At 37.5% G+C, this 20134-nt stretch overlaps 1 protein-coding gene across 1 annotated transcript; it reads right to left on the bottom strand.

Annotated features, from left to right (window-relative positions):
- Positions 1-225: 225 nt before the first annotated feature.
- LOC115223857 (proteasome subunit beta type-7) lies at positions 226-14524 on the bottom strand. The gene is made up of 8 exons (XM_029794551.2): positions 14412-14524; positions 10783-10864; positions 9149-9246; positions 6735-6875; positions 4507-4622; positions 3464-3522; positions 2020-2171; positions 226-436 (listed from the first exon to the last, which is right to left on the bottom strand). The coding sequence occupies exons 1-8, from the start codon at positions 14471-14473 to the stop codon at positions 319-321; spliced, it is 828 nt and encodes a 275-aa protein (XP_029650411.1). The 5' UTR covers positions 14474-14524; the 3' UTR covers positions 226-318.
- Positions 14525-20134: the final 5610 nt, after the last annotated feature.

Raw genomic sequence — 20134 nt, forward strand, 5'->3', positions numbered from 1 at the left:
TCAGAGCGACGCTGGCTACGGCCACATTCAGATGGTTCTCTTACGTGCCACCAGCACTGGTATCACAACTACAAACTCCATTGATGTTGATCGATTTCGATTTTCACTTGCCTCAACAGGTCTTCACAAGTAGAGTTTTGTGAGTTATGTGAATTAGTCTTGCCTCACAAGTATGTTCCTGAACCATTCTTTCAAACTATTTCATAAAGGAAAGACACCAGAAACGAAATCAGAAGAAATTTAATGTTTTATTGAATTGATCTAAATTAAACATGAGAGGTTTCAATAATGAAGGTGGCAAATATACAAGAGAAATATTTAAGATGTGTCCATTTCTTCACCAGTAACTTTCTTCTTCAAAACCACAATCGGAATCTTACAGGTACTGGAAGATTGAATAGCTGTAGTGCCTCGGTTATATTTATAATTTCCAGACCTGTAATAACAGAACAAAGTTTAATTAGAGTTTACCATTTATTCAACAACATCATCATCGTTTAACGTCCGCCTTCCATGCAAGCATGGGTTGGGCGATTTTGACTGAGGGCTGGCGAGCCAGATGGCTGCACCAGGCTCCAATCTTGATCTGGCAGAGTTTCTACAGCTGGATGCCCTTCCTAACACCAACCACTAAATTAGTTTAACTGCAGCTAAAATAGAAAAAAGTCAACCAACAAATTTTTATTATTATATACTCATTATTTCACACTTTAAGTACAACAGCTTTGATGCTTTATTTTATTGATCAAAATAAATATGAGGTTTCAATGATAATTCATGGGTTTCCTCACCACCCTAATTATTCAAATCTTAACGTTAAGAGGAAGGTAAAGGACTCATTTACACCTTTCTGTCTTTGTTAAGATTTAGAGGGAAAGTACAACCCACACTTAATAAATGGCCCGACATGTTTTTCTTGAGTACTTTTGTGAGAAGGCAACCTATTTTTATCACTGATAACACTGTAACACAACTGCTGTCTTTGGGCTGCAACTGTTATTTTATATTTGCTTATCCCTAGAAAATATGAATAATGGCTAATATTTCCTCAAACTTTGCTTTTCTTACAGCAACTGACAAGCAAATTTGTGGTACTGAGCTGAATATTTGCTACAATGATATTTTAGCTTCAGCAACACAGTGTTGAATCTGTCTGAAGTGTAGTAGAAAATAAGGTCAGTTTCAAAACATTGATGTCCAGGTCAGAAAAGCAAAGTTTGAAGGGAATAGTAGTCATCATCATTTAGCGTCCACTTTCCATGCTAGCATGGGTTGGACAGTTCAACTGGGGTCTGGGAGGCCAGAAGGCTGCACCAGGCCCAGTCTGATCTGGCAATGTTTCTATGGCTGGATGCCCTTCCTAACGCCAACCACTCCGTGCGTGTGTTTCCTTTTAATTTCTAGATAGAAGCAAATAGGAAATAACATACCAAACACAAAAACAATTTTTAAAAAAATAATAATTTTGTTACACAATTATAATTCATCCTCGTAATTTTCAGTGTGACACCCACCCCTTTTCCAGCATCCTCCCCACATTAACTGATATACAATCCACATGTTATAATTGACTCCAGCTTTAAGACTGTAAATTAAACATTCAAAGTAAAACTTCCAGAGAAAAGATTAATATTTCAAACTTACACAAGCTCGTTAACTGATAATTCATTTCCAATAATATTCCCATCAGCAATGACCACAGGAAATCAATGCTGCCAACAGAGGTGGTCAACATGTAAAGTTAAATGTTGAAGAAGAATGTTGCGTTACCCAAACTAGTCTAGCATTTACACTTCTCTCTCTCTAACCAAGTCAAGTGAGACAGATGGTATGTTTTTTCTTCATGAATTTTCTGTGCCTAGCCTGGATATCTACTGACCACTGGAACAAGTTTTTTTACAACTGGAATCAGAACGACCAACCTTGCAGCAGGAAAGACATCTGTTAGTGTCTATGTAGTACAGACTGAGACAAGTAAGGTACTGTAATGCCACTGTGAAGATTTGGCCAGAAACTTACCTTTGACCCTTCTTGTTGCACTGGTCATACGGGCGGAGATAATCAACTTTATCTTTAGTGATGACACACAGATCAACATTACTACCGGAACCAAGATCATTGAAGATACCTGCAGTAATAGCATCTTGCACTAATCTCTTCGCTTCATCACACTGTTAAAGACAAAAAGTAATAAACAGATCTATATACATCTTTGCCAACACATACAAATATTTTCTTGTGTATACTGGGTTGGTAGAGTGTGTGTGTGTATGAATGTATGTAGGTATGCATGTGTTTGTGGTCTTTGCTCAAGAGCCACAGTCAATATGCTCTAATTTTAACAAAAAGACATCACCAAGGAGACCCTGAGTCATTATATATATATATATATATATATTCCTATTATATATTACACAAAATCTGAAACAGACATATTAATTGCTTTCCAAATATCCTTATTTGGTTTGACTTCATTATTAGAAATTATATGACTTAATGCAAACACAAACTAGCCTGTCCCATTTATGGAGATACTCTAACAAGGATTGAGAGCAATTTGTTGAATTTGGCCATGTCATCATCATCATCATTGTCTGCATTGTTTTAACGACCACTTTTCTATGTTTGTAGAGACCAGATGGATAATATTACAGTATTGCTGGAATATAATAATAATAATAATGAAATTATTGTATACAGTGCTCAGGTGCACCACAACTTGTCAAAAGTGCGTATAAAGCATATGCAGTAATGTACAAATGTCTGGGAAGTGAACAGTGTATGAGTCAGATACATGCTTGCGTGTGTATGGAGGGGAGAAAATCAGGTGTAGTGTTGGCGAATCTCAGGAAGCATGGAAGTTTTGAAAGATGCAGTTCTCTGACAACTAACAACTGATGCCAGCAGTTTGTTCCATGCTTCAGCAACTCTTAGCGTGAAAAAATGTTTCCGAAAGTCATGAGAGCTGTGCTGTTTTCTGACTTTGTAAATATGTCCATGGGTGTTAGACGGGTGGAGTTTGAAAAGGTGCTCAGAGTTATTGTTTGTAAGATGGTTAATAATTTTATGGGTGTCTGCCAAGTCAGCTGCCAGACGTCGGAGTCTCGATGTATCCATGCCCAGGGAAGTAAGGTGTTCAGAATATGGCAAATGCCCGATGGAGGGTATTCTCTTGGTTGCACATCGCTGAACGGTTTCCAGACGATTAATATCCTGGGCAAGATAAAGGTTCCAGACCGGTGATGCAAATTCCAGGTGAGGCATTTCTCAGACTGAACAACAACCGTTTCTCTAAGCCACTCACCACCTTACTACATGCAGCTGACTCTACCCCCTCCCCACACCCACCCTACCATCTCTTACTTTTCTTCTCTCCCTTCAGTAGCATCCTGTCCATTACTCTGTAGGGGTCATTCCTTTTCTTATTAAGGCAGAGATGAAAAACAGTGCTAATAATACTTACGGTCATATTCGTCTTGAATCTTTCTTCAAACACTGACATCGCAGCAAGACTTCCAGATCCTAAAATTAATTACAACAATCATTATCATCATCGTCATGTAGGTAGAATAGTAATTAGTGCTGCCAATAGTCTTTTAGATGGTTGAGTGTGATTTGAAAGCGATTTAGTTGCTATTTCTACAAGGTCAAATAACAACGTAGGGTATTTGTTCCCAACCATTTTTTTTATCAATAGGAGGAACCCCATAATCATTCACCGCTTAAAAATTTAATAATTAAATATTATCAGGAATTGTATTGAAAAAAAAATTTAATTTTGCTTTGTAGAAGAAAAACCAATTTATTGCACAGAAATTTTAACAACGAAATCTTCTATGGACCCTTAAGGGTAATTTGGACCCTGGTTTAAAACCACTGATGTCGAGGCTCCCTTATCACAAGTATTACTTGGCAGAAAGGGTTCTAAACAATTCAACAATGGAACATTTTTAACACAGTCACTCTGCTTAGTTTCTTGTAGCAGCTAAAGCTAAAATGTCCTTTAACAAATCCTTGTCACCTTCACAATAGATATATGCTTTCCTAAAACTTAAGAAAGCAGGTTTTTCCAAGAAAATACATAATGAATATGGTTGAAATTCTAACAGATGTTTGATGAAGGCAGGCACATTGTGTTAGAAGTTAGATCTATGGACCACTTCACAATATTTAGTCATCTCATCATCATTTAACATCTGTTTTTCATGCTGGCATAGGTTGGACTGTTTGACAGAAGCTGAGCAGATGAAGAGCTCCATCTGTTTTGGCATAGTTTCTACGTCTGGATGTCCTTCCTAACACCCAACCACTCTACAGAGTGTACTTACTGGGTGGCTTTTTATGTGGTACCATCACCAGTGCTTTTAAAGTGGCATCAACACCCACACCGATGTTTTTTATGTGGCGCCTTGGTTTTAAAATCTCAATTCTGTTGTGGTGGGCAGCCTTCTCAAGTCATTAAGAAAAAAAAGAAAAAAACAAAGGAAAGAAATGCTCAAAGCTTACCCATGGTAGTAAAAGGTAGTTTGTCTGTGGAACCATGTGGCCAAATACTATAAAGATGGGGTCCAGTGTGATCAACACCACCAAGAACTAAAGCGGCACTGATCATTCCATGATATCTGAAAGAGAGAAAGATATTCTCATATTATATTATAGCATTTATACACATCAACATGGTCAAAAACATGCCAGTATAGAAAAGCAGATATAAAAATGATGATGACGTTGACATACACAATGCTGTGTGTGTGTCTGTATTTACATTGTAATATATGCATTGTTAGATAGTCATATATTACAACATTAATGTAATGTACATAATTTATTTTTAATCCAAATATACATTTTTATGCAGAGATACCTGTTATACTTATTATTCTATTATCTAAGGCCCCCTTTGGTCATGACACAGACCATGGGATTGCACCTAGAAAGTTACCCTCCCAGGCACAAGTGCAGGCAAGGTTGTTTATGGAAGACCAGCAGTCACCCATGCATACCAGCCTCCCCTCTCCATGCCACCAGTGTTATCCAAAGGAAAGGCAACCGCCGATACAGCTTGGCACCTGTGACGTCACAACTCATTTCTACAGCTGAGTGAACTGGAGCAATGTGAAATAAAGTGTCTTGCTCAAGAACACAACACGCAGCCCAATCTGGGATTCGAGCTCACAACCTCATGATCGTAAGCTCAAAGAGCCATGCGCCTTCTATTATAAAATATATATTTTTCAGGCCATTAAGGACAAGACTGTAATTTCATAAACATTGCCAAAATGATTTGAGATTTTGATGATTTGATTGTTTTATTCTTAGAATGACATTGTAGGGTAGGTGTGATATGCTAAATCTGACCAGTTTGGATTTCAAAAGGTAGGATATTTGGACTGGATATGTCCAGTTTAAATGGGCTGTACTTGAAATTCAAAACTCACATATTGTCAAACACTGGGATTTTACATTATGGTATGTGAGATACTCAACCACTTTGCATGCAAATTCTATGAGTAGGGCTGCTCATACATCAACACGAATATTCTCATTTTGTCTAACTGTTCCCTCTGCTCAAATGCTGTGCTAATGATGCCTAGAGGCAGAAGCACACATCCACAATTGTTGTCTTGTCTCCAGACATTTAGACTGTCGTTTTTGTTAATCGCATGTCAATTTCTAAGAGTCCATAAGATTACTTTCTCTCTCATCTAGAGTTGGTACCAACTCATACGCACACACACACACACATATATATAAGGCCTACATTTAGAAATATAAAACAGTAGTCTACGCAACACAACCACAGACATTCAGAAATGGAACCAACTGGAGTCCTGATGTACTTGTTCCATTTTAACAGTAGTAGTAATCTCCCTTACATTTTAGGCATCGTTCTACGAAAAGTAAGTAATGCCTGCATATTGCAATGATGTACTTAGATACGTTTGTCTGACAAATCATGGCTAAATCCAAAGTAAACAAGTTCAATATTGACTGGAATCTTATGAAATAAATTGTAAAATAGAAAAGGAAAATTGAAATCTTAAACTTGTTGCAAGTTTCTGGATGTGTTTGAACTGATACACACGTTGAGAAATATTCTCTATGTGTCTAAGGACTTACATAACTAAAAAAAATTGCAGAATATACAAAGTGATTTTAGAAGTTTAAATAAATTCAGAAGGCGCAGGAGTGGCTGTGTGGTAAGTAGCTTGCTAACCAACCACATGGTTCCAGGTTCAGTCCCACTGCGTGGCATCTTGGTCAAGTGTCTTCTGCTATAGCCCCGGGCCGACCAAAGCCTTGTGAGTGGATTTGGTAGACGGAAACTAAAAGAAGCCTGTCGTATATATGTATATATATATGTGTGTGTATATGTTTGTGTGTCTGTGTTTGTCCCCCGAGCATTGCTTGACAACCGATGCTGGTGTGTTTATGTCCCTGTCACTTAGCGGTTCGGCAAAAGAGACCGATAGAATAAGTACTGGGCTTACAAAGAATAAGTCCCGGGGTCGAGTTGCTCGACTGAAGGCGGTGCTCCAGCATGGCCGCAGTCAAATGACTGAAACAAGTAGAAGAGTAAAGAGATTAATTAAATAAATAAAGACACAATCCAGAAAACTTGATATTAGGAGAGTTGCATCAGCTGTCTAACAATACACAGATGGTGGTGGTCGTGGTGGGTTGAAGTGGTTTTGTCAATGATGATGATAAAGAAAAAAAGAAATGAGACTGACCTGAACAACATCTGCTTCAAGAGACGGTTAGCTGTACACACTCTTGGAATACGGCCAGTGTTGAGTTTATGTAGTTCTAGCTGAGATGCTATCAACTGGGTGGTCATCTCAGTATCGGCAGCTGTACCAGCACCACAACAACTGAAATGCAAGCACAGTTCTTAATTCCAAAAGGAGTTACACAATGACAGTTAAAGTTACCGAGTGATTGCATGTAAGTATTGCAGACACGTAAGATAGTATTTCTGTGAACAAAGAGTTTAATACGACAAAGGATATCTTTTGAAAACGTCCAGTTTCTGCCACCAAATTTGAAATATTAGACAAAATCCATATAACCAACATGTCCATACATTTCTCTTTGAATGTGACATGATTTCTCCATCACACAACAAATTTCAATATTTTGTATCAGGTCATCTCATAAGTTCTCTCCGAATTTTGAATAAAGAAAACAAGTGATCAAATGTTATATTTAATTGAAATTTAATCATCAGGGTACTTTCCCTGATTATCTATAGAAGATCCATTTTTCGTTATCAATCACAAGTCTATCCAAAAAGGGTGAAATGAGCTTGTAAGAATGGAGAGAAAAGCATATGTCAACTCGGGATTTATGGTTGCTTTTGGACAATTCATGAGGCACCCATTTTCTGAGTTTAGGAACTTTCCAAGTTGTTGAAGATGACGGTGAACAGTTGTATGGTTTGAACTAAGCTTTATTACCAATTCTTCAACTGATAATGCAGGATTTTCTTCAAGTAATGCCTCAAGGTGCTTATCATCAAACTCAACAGGATGTTCTGTTCAATCTTCACTTCTGAATTTTGCAAACCATCTTCTGCAAGTTCTTTCATTCAAGCATTCTTTCCCATAAACTGAGTGTATGTTTCGAGTTACTTCAGCTGTAGTGTTTCCTTTTTCGTACTCATACAGGACTATGTGCCTCAAATGCTCTTTGGATACTTCCATGTTAGAAAGGGTTTTAATCAAAGAAATTTCAATTGTTATTCTGTAAAATAATATTTAATTAGTTTAATGTATAAATGGCGTTGCGTGCTCTTTCAACCCATGCATAACTTTAATTCCATTAGACAATCTAAAATACTATTAAATTTCATTCAATTTTAAAAAAAAGGTAAAATCAGACAGAACTTATGGGATGACCTGATATACTTGAAAGGCAGTAAGCTGGTAGAGTCGCTAGCACACCAGGCAAAGTGCTTAGTGATGTTTTGTCCATCTTTATGTTCTGGGGTGGGGTATGGTTGATTTCATGGCTGATAATTAATTTAAGATGACAGAGTCAACCTCAGAATATATTCTTAGAAGATAACATAAAGGGACATAACAAAAGACTAGAAACTGATTGCAACAATCCATCACAGGGTCACAAATTTAGAAGAGAGGGGCATTAATTAAATCAACCCCAGTATTAACCCTGAAAAGATATATAAAGTAAGGTTAACTGTGACAAGATTTAAACTCAGATTGTAAAGAATTAGAATTGCATATTGCAAAATATTTTGTCTCATGCTTGAACAATTCTATAGATTCATGATTCTTTAAGTAATAATAGCCCCACATACGCACAAAGTAACAAATTTGAAGAGAAAGGGGCTTAGTTAGTTACACTGACCCCCAATATTTGACTGGTACCTTACTGACTCTGGAAAGATGAAAGGCAACATTAACCTTAGCAGGATTTGAACTTAGAATCTAAAGAACCAGAGCAAGCTAAATGGCATTTGTAAGGAATTGTAGTAGAAATAGTAATAATCCTTTCTACTAAAGAAAGAAAGTCTGAAATTGTTGGGGAGGGGATGAGTCAATTACATTGACCCTGGTGCTCAACTAGTGCATATTTTATCGACCCCTAAAGGATGAAAGGCAAAGCTGATCTCAATGAAACTTGAACTCACAATGTAAAGACAGATGAAATGCTGCTGAGCATTTTGCTGATTTTGCCAGCTCACTGCCTTAATAATAATAATAACCACGTGTGCTGTATAAATGGCGTTGCGTGCCCCTTCGACCCATGAATATTCAAGAAGGAAGGGAAAGAGAAAAAAAAGACATATACAGTCCTTTTAAGTATGAAATAGCCCTGCTCTGGAAAATAAAGGTGAAGATAGTGCTAGTCAGTGTTAGGTCCTTAGGGACAGTATCAGAAGGTATCAAGAGGAATATAAAAGAAATTGGAAAAGAGTGTCAGTAGAGCTGTTACAAAAGGTCTGCCTCCTTGGCTCCGCCAGAATAACCAGGAAGATATTAGATAGGTGAAAAGAACAGATAGCATGGTACCATAGGCTGTAGGTAGTAAGCCCGCTATGTATGCAAGACACCAGGAGTTCCAACAAAACCTGGGTTGAAAAGAATAATAATGATAATTGATTAAAGTCTGTTTTACTTACTAAATGTTGTCAGCCATATAATGGATCTTTGCACAGTTTTTGTCAGCTACAATAGTGTCTTCAGTAGCTCTTGTATCTGCTCCAAGAACTACACCATCCTAAAAAGAAAGAAACAGAGAAGAGATTAACTCATCAGCCCTGATATAAATTTGTTTCAGAATCCATCTGACATCAATACTACAGCATTAAGAAGAGGTGAATGAAATCTCCTCGTGGATTGGTTAATAATCCACTGAAGGTAATTTTACAAAATTATTTGATACTTACATTCCAGAGTACTACAAAGAAATACAACATAAACTTGCAGCCATAACCCTTTGGTATTCAAACCAACCATATCCAGCATAAATATTCTACCTGTTTTATGTTCAATCAGGCCAGATCTGACCTCTCACACAAAACCCATAATGTCATTCTAAAAATAAACAATCTTGTCTTCAAAATCTTAAAGCTTTGAGATAATGCCTGATTAATTCAAAACAATGTGAATAAATAAGCATTACTTTTTGACAGAATAATGTGTATGCTAAAGGGTTAAATAAAAAGTTATATAAATTCTGCACAATTATTACAGCATAGCATTGAATGTTTAGACAAACCAACGAGGTCGATTTTATGCAGTTAATTGACCTGCTACAAATAGCAACCTAATAGTATTCAAATCATACTGTAATCCCTTTAAAATAGGAAAATATTGAATAATGTAAGCTTGGATACACTAAAAGACAAAGATTACTCATGCCAGTCATGTGTAAAAGACAGCCAGTACACTCTTGCATTATGAAGGGCATCAAGCCATGGAAACCAAGCCAAAACAGATTGGAGCCTGGTGCAGCCCTCTGGCTTATGAGCTCCAGTCAAACTGTCTTACCCATGCTAGCATGAAACATGCTAAATGATGATGTTACAACTAGGACAGCTTTGAACCCAAGTGTGCTGGATCAGGTCTAAGCTGGAGCTAAACAATAACACAGCATTTTAAGAATTATAGAAAGGTTTTAGAGTAAAGATAAAAGCTATAATAGATGATGTATGACAAGTAATAGCTCTGTGATTGATAATAGAATACTTTAGGTACTAAACTAGGATGAACATAGGATACACTTCAACATTCTTCTGGAAAATAAATGCTGTTTGTGTGAAACACCAATTTGTAAGTAATAGCATCACTGGTTACAGATTCCCAATAGATCAATCACAGCTTCTCAGATTTTCTGATAGCAAGAGTGTTTTTAACTCAATACAGAACAAACATTCCAAAGGATTTCATTTATGAAGCAAGTTATAATAATAATACTGTGTGTATTAATAATACAGTATTATAATATACTTCAGTGTGTATTTGCTTAACCCATTAACATTTAAAATGGCTGTATCTGGCCCAAATATTCTGTTTCTTTTATATTGCAACTGACCAGATTCAGCCTCTTATACCTACCCAACAATGTTATTCTAAAAATAAATAATCACATCTTCAAAAATCTCAAAGCTACAAGATACATGATTAATTTTTAAAAATGTGGATAATAAGCATTACATTTTGATAAATTAATCTGAATAGTGAAGTGTTAATACAAATCTTCAACACATTTCTCCAGTAAAGAACTAAATACAATTATAAAATATTAAGTTACCTTAAAGATAACTCCAGCTATTGTAGTTCCAGTTTTGTAGACATGGGGCAGAGTAATTCCATTATTAGTTAAAGCAGCATTCCTGTAAGAAAATAACAATCATTAAAGGTAGTTGACAATATAGGAAGGGGGTAGAGAGGAGGATATTTCCCGTTATGTTTAGTGGCAACACAATCAAGTATAAAGAAGGAAAACACATGTAATTAAAAGTTTCATTTTTACATGATTTGACTTCCTCCCACTGTTTTTGCAACTCACCTTGGTAATGTCCTCAATTTCTCATCTTTTTGGAGAATAAAAAATCAGTTATTATGAGCCAGCACTCGGGTGATTATGATGACGAGGGCTCCAGCTGATCTAATCAGCAGAACAGCCTGCTCATGAAATTAATGTGCAAGTGGCTGAGCACTCCACAGACACATGTACCTATTTCTTTACTACCCACAAGGGGCTAAACACAGAGGAGACAAACAAGGACAGACAGATGGATTAAGTCAATTATATCGACCCCAGTGCGTAACTGGTACTTAATTTATCGACCCCGAAAGGATGAAAGGCAAAGTCGACCTCGGCGGAATTTGAACTCAGAATGCAGCGGCAGACGAAATACCACAAAGCATTTCACCGGGCATGCTAACGTTTCTGCCAGCTCGCCGCCTTTACCCTTAGTGCAGTTCTCAGAAAGATTCAGCGTGATACCGAATGTGGCATGGCTGGCTCATTTGGTTACAGGAACTACTCATTTTTGCCAGTTGTGTGAACTGGAGCAATGTGAAATAAAGTGCCTTGCTCGAGAGCTGACAGGAATTGAACTCACGACCTTACAGTTGTGAGCCAAATACCCTAACCACTTAGCCACACACTAGTTATTATTACTATTAAAGTGGCAGATTGGCAGAATCATTAGCATGCAAGGCAAAATGTTTGGTGCCATTTCTTTCGACTTTACATTGAGTTCAAATTCTACTGTGGTCATCTCTACCTTTCAGGGTCAATGAAATAAGTACCAGTTGTGCACTGGGGTCAGTGTAATTGACAAGCCCCTCTCCATAAAATCCCAAACTTTATGCCTAGAATAGAAAGGATTAAATTATTATTATCATAAAGTCAATACTACCATGAGCGATATCTAAACTACAATGGAGAAGGCTAGCCACTGGCTTTGGTTAAAAAGAGACGATGAGCAATGGCTAGAGAAATAGTGAGCTTTATTTAATAACCAGTTGATCTAGCAAGCGGGGTCTCATATCATATTAGAGTAGAGATAAAAGCTATAATAGATGACATATGACTGGAGTAATAGCTCTGTGATTGATAATACTTTAGGTACTAAACTAGGGTGACCATAGGATAGACTTCAACATTCTTCTGGAAAATAAATGCTGTTTGTGTGAAACACCAATTTGTAAGTAATAGCATCACTGGTTACAGATTCCCAATAGATCAATCACAGCTTCTCAGATTTTCTCAGTGCACATTGATGCTGTCGAGAGGTAGGCCCTGAAACGGTGCGCATTCACTCCTGATGACCCCATACACTTGCTGGCTTCCGGTATGCGGAGTTCTTGACCAGTAGCACTTGCATGTGAAAGTTGTTTGCAAGACAGTTAGAAAGTGGCAAGCTGGCAGAGTCGTTAACATGTCAGACAAAATACTCAGTAGGATTTCTTGCAGCTTCATGTTTTGAGTTCTAATCCTTCCGAGGTTATCTTTGCCTTTCATCCTTTTGAGGTTGATAAAATAAGTACCAGTCGAGCACTAAGATTAGGTTAATCGACCAGCATCCTTTCCTCTAAAATTTAAGGCCTTGCGCCTATGACAGACAATTATCATGAATTCAGTTAACATATTGCAAGGAAATGGAGACTCCCAGTTGTTAAGAAATATAAGTTCTGTTTTTCTTCCTCAACTATGGTCCTCACTAACTCCATTGTTTATTATGGCAACTCATTCCTAACTACACAATATGAAGTTGCTACAAAAAAAAAAAAAATCCTATATTTCTATTAACCTTTTAGTGTTCAGAGTATTCTGTCAAATGCGATGTTTGTTTATTTAAAATGGTTTGAATCAATCATGCATTATCTTGTAGTTTATAGATTTCAGTGATGTGAAACTGGTCCTTTTAGAATGACATGGTAGGGCTGAGGTGAGAGGCGAGATCTGGTCAGTTTCAATATAAAACAGGTTAAATATTTTGGCCAGATATGGTCAGTTTGAATGCTAAAGGGTTAAATCCAGATGGCACTGAGATGATGCGTTCTTTAATACTAGTCATATTATGTTACATTGGCTCAAGAAACTATTTTCAATTCTTTAACAGATTCAGGCATGACTCATTAGAATATATAAAAATTTTCATTTTGAGCCTTTATCATACAATGAAGTACATTTTCTTCAACGTATAAATAAGAAACATTTGTGACCCCCGATACGAGCCAACAAATGAGTCTATATTCGTAGGTTAGAAATAGCAGCATTCTTTCGGTTGTATCGTTGAGTAAAACCGAAAGAATGCCGAAATAGCAGCTAAAATCACTCTCAAATAACAACCCACGGTTTAGAGGACACAATTTATTTAATTAACTAATTAATTAGAGGACACATTAAATAACGTAGTCCTGTATACACACTACCCAGGAAACAGACGGGAGAGTCATGGCTGGAATATTTATAGATCTATTGAAGCAAGACTGACCTAGGGGTAAACACACCACCAGCACCAAAATTTTTTTTAAAAAAACCAATTCATCTGGATTTTCAGTATATTAGATGATAAATGGCTTTCAAAAAGTGCAATTATCCTTAGGGGTTTGGCGGCACTGGAAATTTTTTCCTTCATATAACAAGATCGGATTTAGAAAACTAATTAATTTTATTCAACAGACAAATCTCAACTTAACGTTGGTAAGGATATTCTATTGTACTAATTTTTCTGTAATAAAATTAATTAGTTTTCTAAATCCGATTAAAAAAATTTTTTTGGGCGGAATTCAGTTTTTTTATTTAGTTCTTTCGTCTCTAGTAGACCTTTCCGTCGATTTCCGTAAAAAAAATTTTTTTTTTTTTTTACATATGGGCTTGCAGGAACTTTTGAAGTAATGAGAGCGAAAGAGACTAAGAGAAAGCGATTGTATGACGAGGGAAGTTCTTTTGAAGTTACCGTGCATGGAAAGCATTGATGTACATGTGTGTGAGTGTGTGTTAGACGAAAGATCGCCAGTTTTAAATTTTTCCAACAAACCTAAAAGCTCGAATGATTAAAAAAATTGGCAGATTTTTCTGATTTGAGTTTCTTTCATACAATGATTCAGCAAAACAACAAACACTGCCAGTAACTTTCATAATTCGTTTTGACGGCCAAAAATCGTTAAATACAAAAGATACTACTGCAGGATAGCTACTGTTTAACTAAAATATACAATCCATAATACTACCAGTGTTGGGACTCAGGAAAATAAAATAGGACTCGCTGGTTCGCGAGTCAATAAAGGAATGCTTTGGGTTCATCAATCAAACACGGATACGTCGTATATAAAAGACAGTTGTTTAAAGATATACTAAGTACATTGATTCTAGCAGACATATAGATGATTGATAACGTATTTGCTGAAACAAAAATTACTTACCGACGACAATTTTCAAAGACAAATCCAGATTTGTGAGGGAAAGACACGAGAGTCGAAGCCATTTTTACCGAATGATGATATTACCGGAAGTCAGCTATTACTGTCGCCGCAGCTTCCGGAAGTGTGTATTTTTGTGGCTGCAGTTTCCGGTTTAATTCTTCAACCTAAGACAAAGTGCCTAGATCGGGATGGCGCGGTGAGCTGGCAGAAACGTTAGCACGCCGGGCGAAATGCGTAGCCGTATTTCGTCTGCCGTTACGTTGTGAGTTCAAATTCCGCCTAGGTCGACTTTGCCTTTCATCCTTTCGGGGTCGATAAATTATGTACTAATTACGCACTGGGGTCGATGTAATTGACTTAATACCTATGTCTGTCCTTGTTTAGCCCCTTGTGGGTAATAAAGAAATAGGTACTACTAGCCAACAGTGGTCCCGGTGTGCGCATCCGCGCCAGCAAGTCGTGACTAGTCGATCCTACAACGACTACGTAGCAAAGTAAATAAAACACAAAATAATTAATTTTTTTTATACATATAAATAATTTTTGTTAAACAAAGTGAATAAAACACAAAAACACAAAGTAAATAATTTTTAAAACAAAGTAAGGATCGACTAGTCATGACTAGCTAGCGCTGATGCGAAAGGACGCGAGTGCGCGCACCGGGACCACTGTTCGCTAGTAGTACCTGGGATGGCTTCTATCTGTTTCGGTTTCACTATGACAACCTTTCAACGGATTTAATATTTATAGCTTTGAATATGTATTTAATATCAGCTTCATCGGCTACAGACCCTTGTGTCGTCACCCCTGACTCCGAGGAAAGAAAAATCAATAAATACTGGGACCTGGCTCTGTTCGCCGTCCTGTTTCCAAACCCTATACTACTAATTTCCTCAGCAAAGTAGGGATAACGGCGCCCTGTCGGAAAAATGAGCTCCGCGAGGTGAAGTGGCTGCTGCAGTCAGTCTCGCTGGCATTTCTCAGGAGCAACACCATCGAGGTTATTATACTAGGGCGCGGCTCATCGTCACTTCATCCTCCATTTGCTGCATTACCCCCCCCTATTTTTTTTTTTTTACCTGTTTCTTGGTATTAAAATGTTAGAATTAAGATTAAAGGAATACTCTCTCTTTTACTCTTTTACTTGTTTCAGTCATTTGGCTGTGGCCATGCTGGAGCACCGCCTTTAGTCGATCAAGTCGACCCCGGGACTTATTCTTTGTAAGCCCAGTACTTATTCTATCAGTCTCTTTCGCCGAACCGCTAAGTGACGGGGACATAAACACACCAGCATCGGTTGTCAAGCAATGCTAGGGGGACAAACACACACAACCCCCCCCCCATATATATACATATATATATATATATACGACAGGCTTCTTTCAGTTTCCGTCTACCAAATCCACTCACAAGGCATTGGTCGGCCTGGGGCTATAGCAGAAGACACATGCCCAATGCTTTTTAATTCATGGTCGCAATAGATTATCAGTTGGATTCACATTAGATGAAACTCAAATTGCCCTATGTAAATATGGTAACTTTTACATGGCCACTGAACCAGTAAGAAACAACATCCAAATCTCCCTCAAAACATACGCTACCTCCTCAATCCTAGATACACGATGTCTTTAAGAAAAACGGGTTGTCACTGCTGGAACGTCTTAGGTCATAATGTTTAGTGCGTCAGATCTACCCTGGAATTAAAATATATACTGAGAATGAACTTCCCCTAAACAAATGCTTTTGTGATTGCTTCTTTTCTTATTTTCCTGAAATCACTGCATTTCTCTAACCTTATATTCTTCAGCTCCCAAGCCTATCAATAAACAATTTGATTGAAAGTAGCATTTAATAAACCTACCATCTCTCGGGCGTGAGCCTTCTGTTTTGTTTCTCGACCTGCTAGAAATACTAACCCATTTTCCCTAAAACCACACCCTACCATCTTAAAACAAGGAATACAATGGATAATGTTGTGGACTGGGGTTTTGTTGCTACACATTTCACAGCTGGATACATATATAGGTTTTACTTTCAAAAAGAAAAAGATTAATTTAATACAAATGCGACTCTTAAACAATCGAATTTCATTTTAATAATAATAATAATAATAAATTATCCCAAAAGTTGAGCAGAATAAACCAATCCAGCAAAAAATCTTTTGAGTCTTCGTGTTGCTTCAACTTTGCAAACAGGGTAGAGGAAACCTATTGGATGACAGATACTAGTTGCTTAAAATACCAACTTTGTCACTCTGTATTACATAGTTTCTGTCTGAGGTTTATAGTGACATATTTTCTATATAGGCGCAGGAGTGGCTGTGTGGTAAGTAGCTTGTTTACCAACCACATGGTTCCGGGTTCAGTCCCACTGCGTGGCACCTTGGGCAAGTGTCTTCTACTATAGCCTCGGGCCAACCAAGCCTTGTGAGTGGATTTGGTAGACGGAAACTAAAAGAAGCCCATCGTATATATGTATACGATGTGTTTGTCCCCCTAGCATTGCTTGACAACCGATGCTGGTGTGTGTTTATGTCCCCATTACTTAGCGGTTCGGCAAAAGAGACCGATAGAATAAGTACTGGGCTTCATCATCATCATCGTTTAGCGTCCGTTTTCCATGCTAGCATGGGTTGGACGGTTCTACTGGGGTCTGTGAAGCCAGAAGGCTTCATCAGGCCCAGACTTACAAAGAATAAGTCCCGGGGTCGAGTTGCTCAATTAAAGGTGGTACTCCAGCATGGCCACAGTCAAATGACTGAAACAAGTAAAGAGTAAAGAGTTAAAATAATATGAACGATTGGTTCTTGAAGTTGGGGACACCAGTTTTTATGATATGTACCGATAGATAGGTCACCATTTTATACTGTGTTAACAAAAGAAGTGAGATGTTCAGAAAAAGAGTAGATGACACTGATTCAATAAAATAGAATAAAAAAAAAATTATTTCCATTAATTAAATTTGTTTAATTATACAAAAGAAGCCAACAGATTACACTGAATCTTAGACCAATCTAATTAATGCAGAAAGGACTGAGTTTGGTAAAAATAACAACAACAAAAAAATTGTGATATGTGAATATTAGCAGGAAAAGAAATGCTCTTTCATTTTTAATCAGAAGTTAACAAAATGACTCAAGGGTGACAGTTCCATGCACAGCACTTATCAAAACCAGGAAAAAGAGATGGTTATTTTCTGAAATGATTATTAAAATGAGAGAAAAAAATGTTTAATGAGTGAAAAAAAAAAAGTTCATTTTTTTAAACATAGTTCAAATAATGTTTCATCAAGATCAGTTGCTAAAATTAGAAATAGATGCTAAAATCATCATCATCATCGTTTAATGTCCGCTTTCCATGCTAGCATGGGTTGGACGGTTCGACTGGGGTCTGGGAAGCCAGAAGGCTGCACCAGGCCCAGTCTGATCTGGCAGTGTTCCTACAGCTGGATGCCCTTCCTAACACCAACCACTCCGTGAGAGTAGTGAGTGCTTTTTATGTGCCACTGGCACGGAGAACAGACGAGGCTGGCAAATGGCCACGATCGGATGGTGCTTTTTACGTGCCACTGGCACGTAGGCCAGTCAGGGCGGCGCTGGCTACGGCCACATTTGGATGGTTCTCTTACGTGCCACCGGCATTGGTATCACAGCTACATATTCCATTGATGTTGATCGATTACAATTTTGAGAAATGAAAAAGCAGCTCAGAAGAAAGATGAGAAAATGTTTGTCAAGAATTTCTCTTAAAAATTGGCAAGATTGCAAATCCCTTTGGACTTCGTACGTTTTTATAGTGTCATTTCTGCACCATACTGTGACAAAGAGCTGCCAATTGGTTAAAATTTGCACTGACTGAATTCTTGGGGTTTCAGCCCAAGAAATAAACAACAAATGTGATTATAAGTACGGCTCCTCATCATCAAAACATCTACTAACTGCAATAGCACAGAATTTATTAATGTGTGAATAATTTAGGTAGATTTACAGAAATTATGCAGATTGTGCTTGGATTTGTTAGTATAAATCAAAATCAAAATCGTAATCTATCAACATCAGTGGAATTTGAAGCTGTGATACCAGTGCCGGTGGCACGTAAGAGAACCATCCGAACGTGGCTGTAGCCAGCACCGCCCTGACTGTGGTTGGCATTAGGAAGGGCATCCAGCTGTAGAAACACTGCCAGATCAGACTGGGCCTGGTGCAGCCTTCTGGCTTCCTAGACCCCAGTTGAACCGTCCAGTTAGCATGGAAAGCGGACATTAAACGATGATGATGATGAAATGTCTGTGGAATACTCAAGCACAACCCATGGAGAATGAACATTAAATGATGATGATGATGCAAATACAAGTTCAGCTGATCAGCCACCATTACATCCAACGGAGAGGATCTTCCTTATTGGGTCATCAAAGATTATATGGTTTAGCCCAGTTCAGCCTTGATTATATTGTTTTGCCAGGTCAGCAGGTCTATCATCAAAACCACTCCAACTGTAACATCTCAGCCTTTTTATTTCCAGACTACTATCCAATATGTCCTCATTTTTTTAAAGACAACTAGATCAAATTTGAGAGAGATGCTATTCTCATTAGAGTGACCATAAAAAGGATCTCAAATATGAACTGTCACGTAAAAAGCACCATCCGACCGTGGCCGTTTGCCAGCCCCGTCTGGCACATGTGCCGGTGGCACGTAAAAAGCACCCACTACACTCACGGAGTGGTTGGCGTTAGGAAGGGCATCCAGCCGTAGAAACATTGCCAGATCAGACTGGGCCTGGTGCAGCCTTCTGGCTTCCCAGACCCCAGTTGAACCGTCCAACCCATGCTAGCATGGAAAGCGGACGCTAAATGATGATGATTGGTGTGAGGAGGTCACACATGGCCAGTTTGAACATAAAACAGGTAGAATATTTTGGCTGGATATGGCTGGTTTCTATACTAAAGGATTAAAGTATGTCCATAAAAGGTTGTTAAACCTAAGTTCAACCCTAATCTAGAAAGATTAATATTGGATAGAGACATAATGGTCAATGAATAAAAGGCTAAAGCACTGGACTACACTCTGCATGGTCATGTGTTCAAACCTTGCTCTCTACAGAAACTGTACTGTAACTCAATTTGTTTCTATTTGACCGACTGACAAGTTCCAATCCTTATTTTACAGTTGAGTAGTTAGCAGTAAAAAAGGCAAATTTATCCAGCTGTGAAAATATAGTCTCCCACAAAATACATCATCATTGCTAGCACTGGAAAATAAATGTCAAACAGTAAAACCCAAATGTTAGAACGTATTGTGGTTCTAATTATTACGAAGGTGAACAAAATCCAATCAAGTCAAACACCGTTGATCTTTGCTTGCAAACCAGTATGTTCCGTCTTGGGAAAATTATTTTGGAGTAAAACTAATTATATGCATGCGTGTTTATATAGAATTAATATCATCCATGTTCATACCAATGAGACACTGACACAAGAAATACAGCAAATGTTGAATATTCTTTTATATATGGATATTTCTTAGAATTCCTAATTAAAGATTACAAACATATATATATATATATATATATATATACATATATATATTATATATACTTACATACCATAAATACTGAAATGGAACTTATTGGTGTCATAGTTTTTGAATAATACATATAAAAATATAAAATATTTAAAAGATACAAAATAAAGATATTGTCCCAACTTTGGAAAAGTTTGATTTA

This window comes from Octopus sinensis, linkage group LG24 (genome assembly GCF_006345805.1).
Source record: "Octopus sinensis linkage group LG24, ASM634580v1, whole genome shotgun sequence".
Lineage (NCBI taxonomy): Eukaryota > Metazoa > Mollusca > Cephalopoda > Octopoda > Octopodidae > Octopus > Octopus sinensis.

Excerpts from the sequence above, each read along its gene's own strand:
- LOC115223857 (XM_029794551.2), bottom strand. The coding sequence starts at position 14,473 with ATGGCTTCGACTCTCGTGTCTTTCCCTCACAAATCTGGATTTGTCTTT. Across the intron at positions 6,876-9,148 it reads TATATGGCTGACAACATTTA|TTGTTGTGGTGCTGGTACAG; the intron begins GTAAGTAAAACA and ends CTTGCATTTCAG. Across the intron at positions 2,172-3,463 it reads GATTCAAGACGAATATGACC|TGTGATGAAGCGAAGAGATT; the intron begins GTAAGTATTATT and ends TGTCTTTAACAG.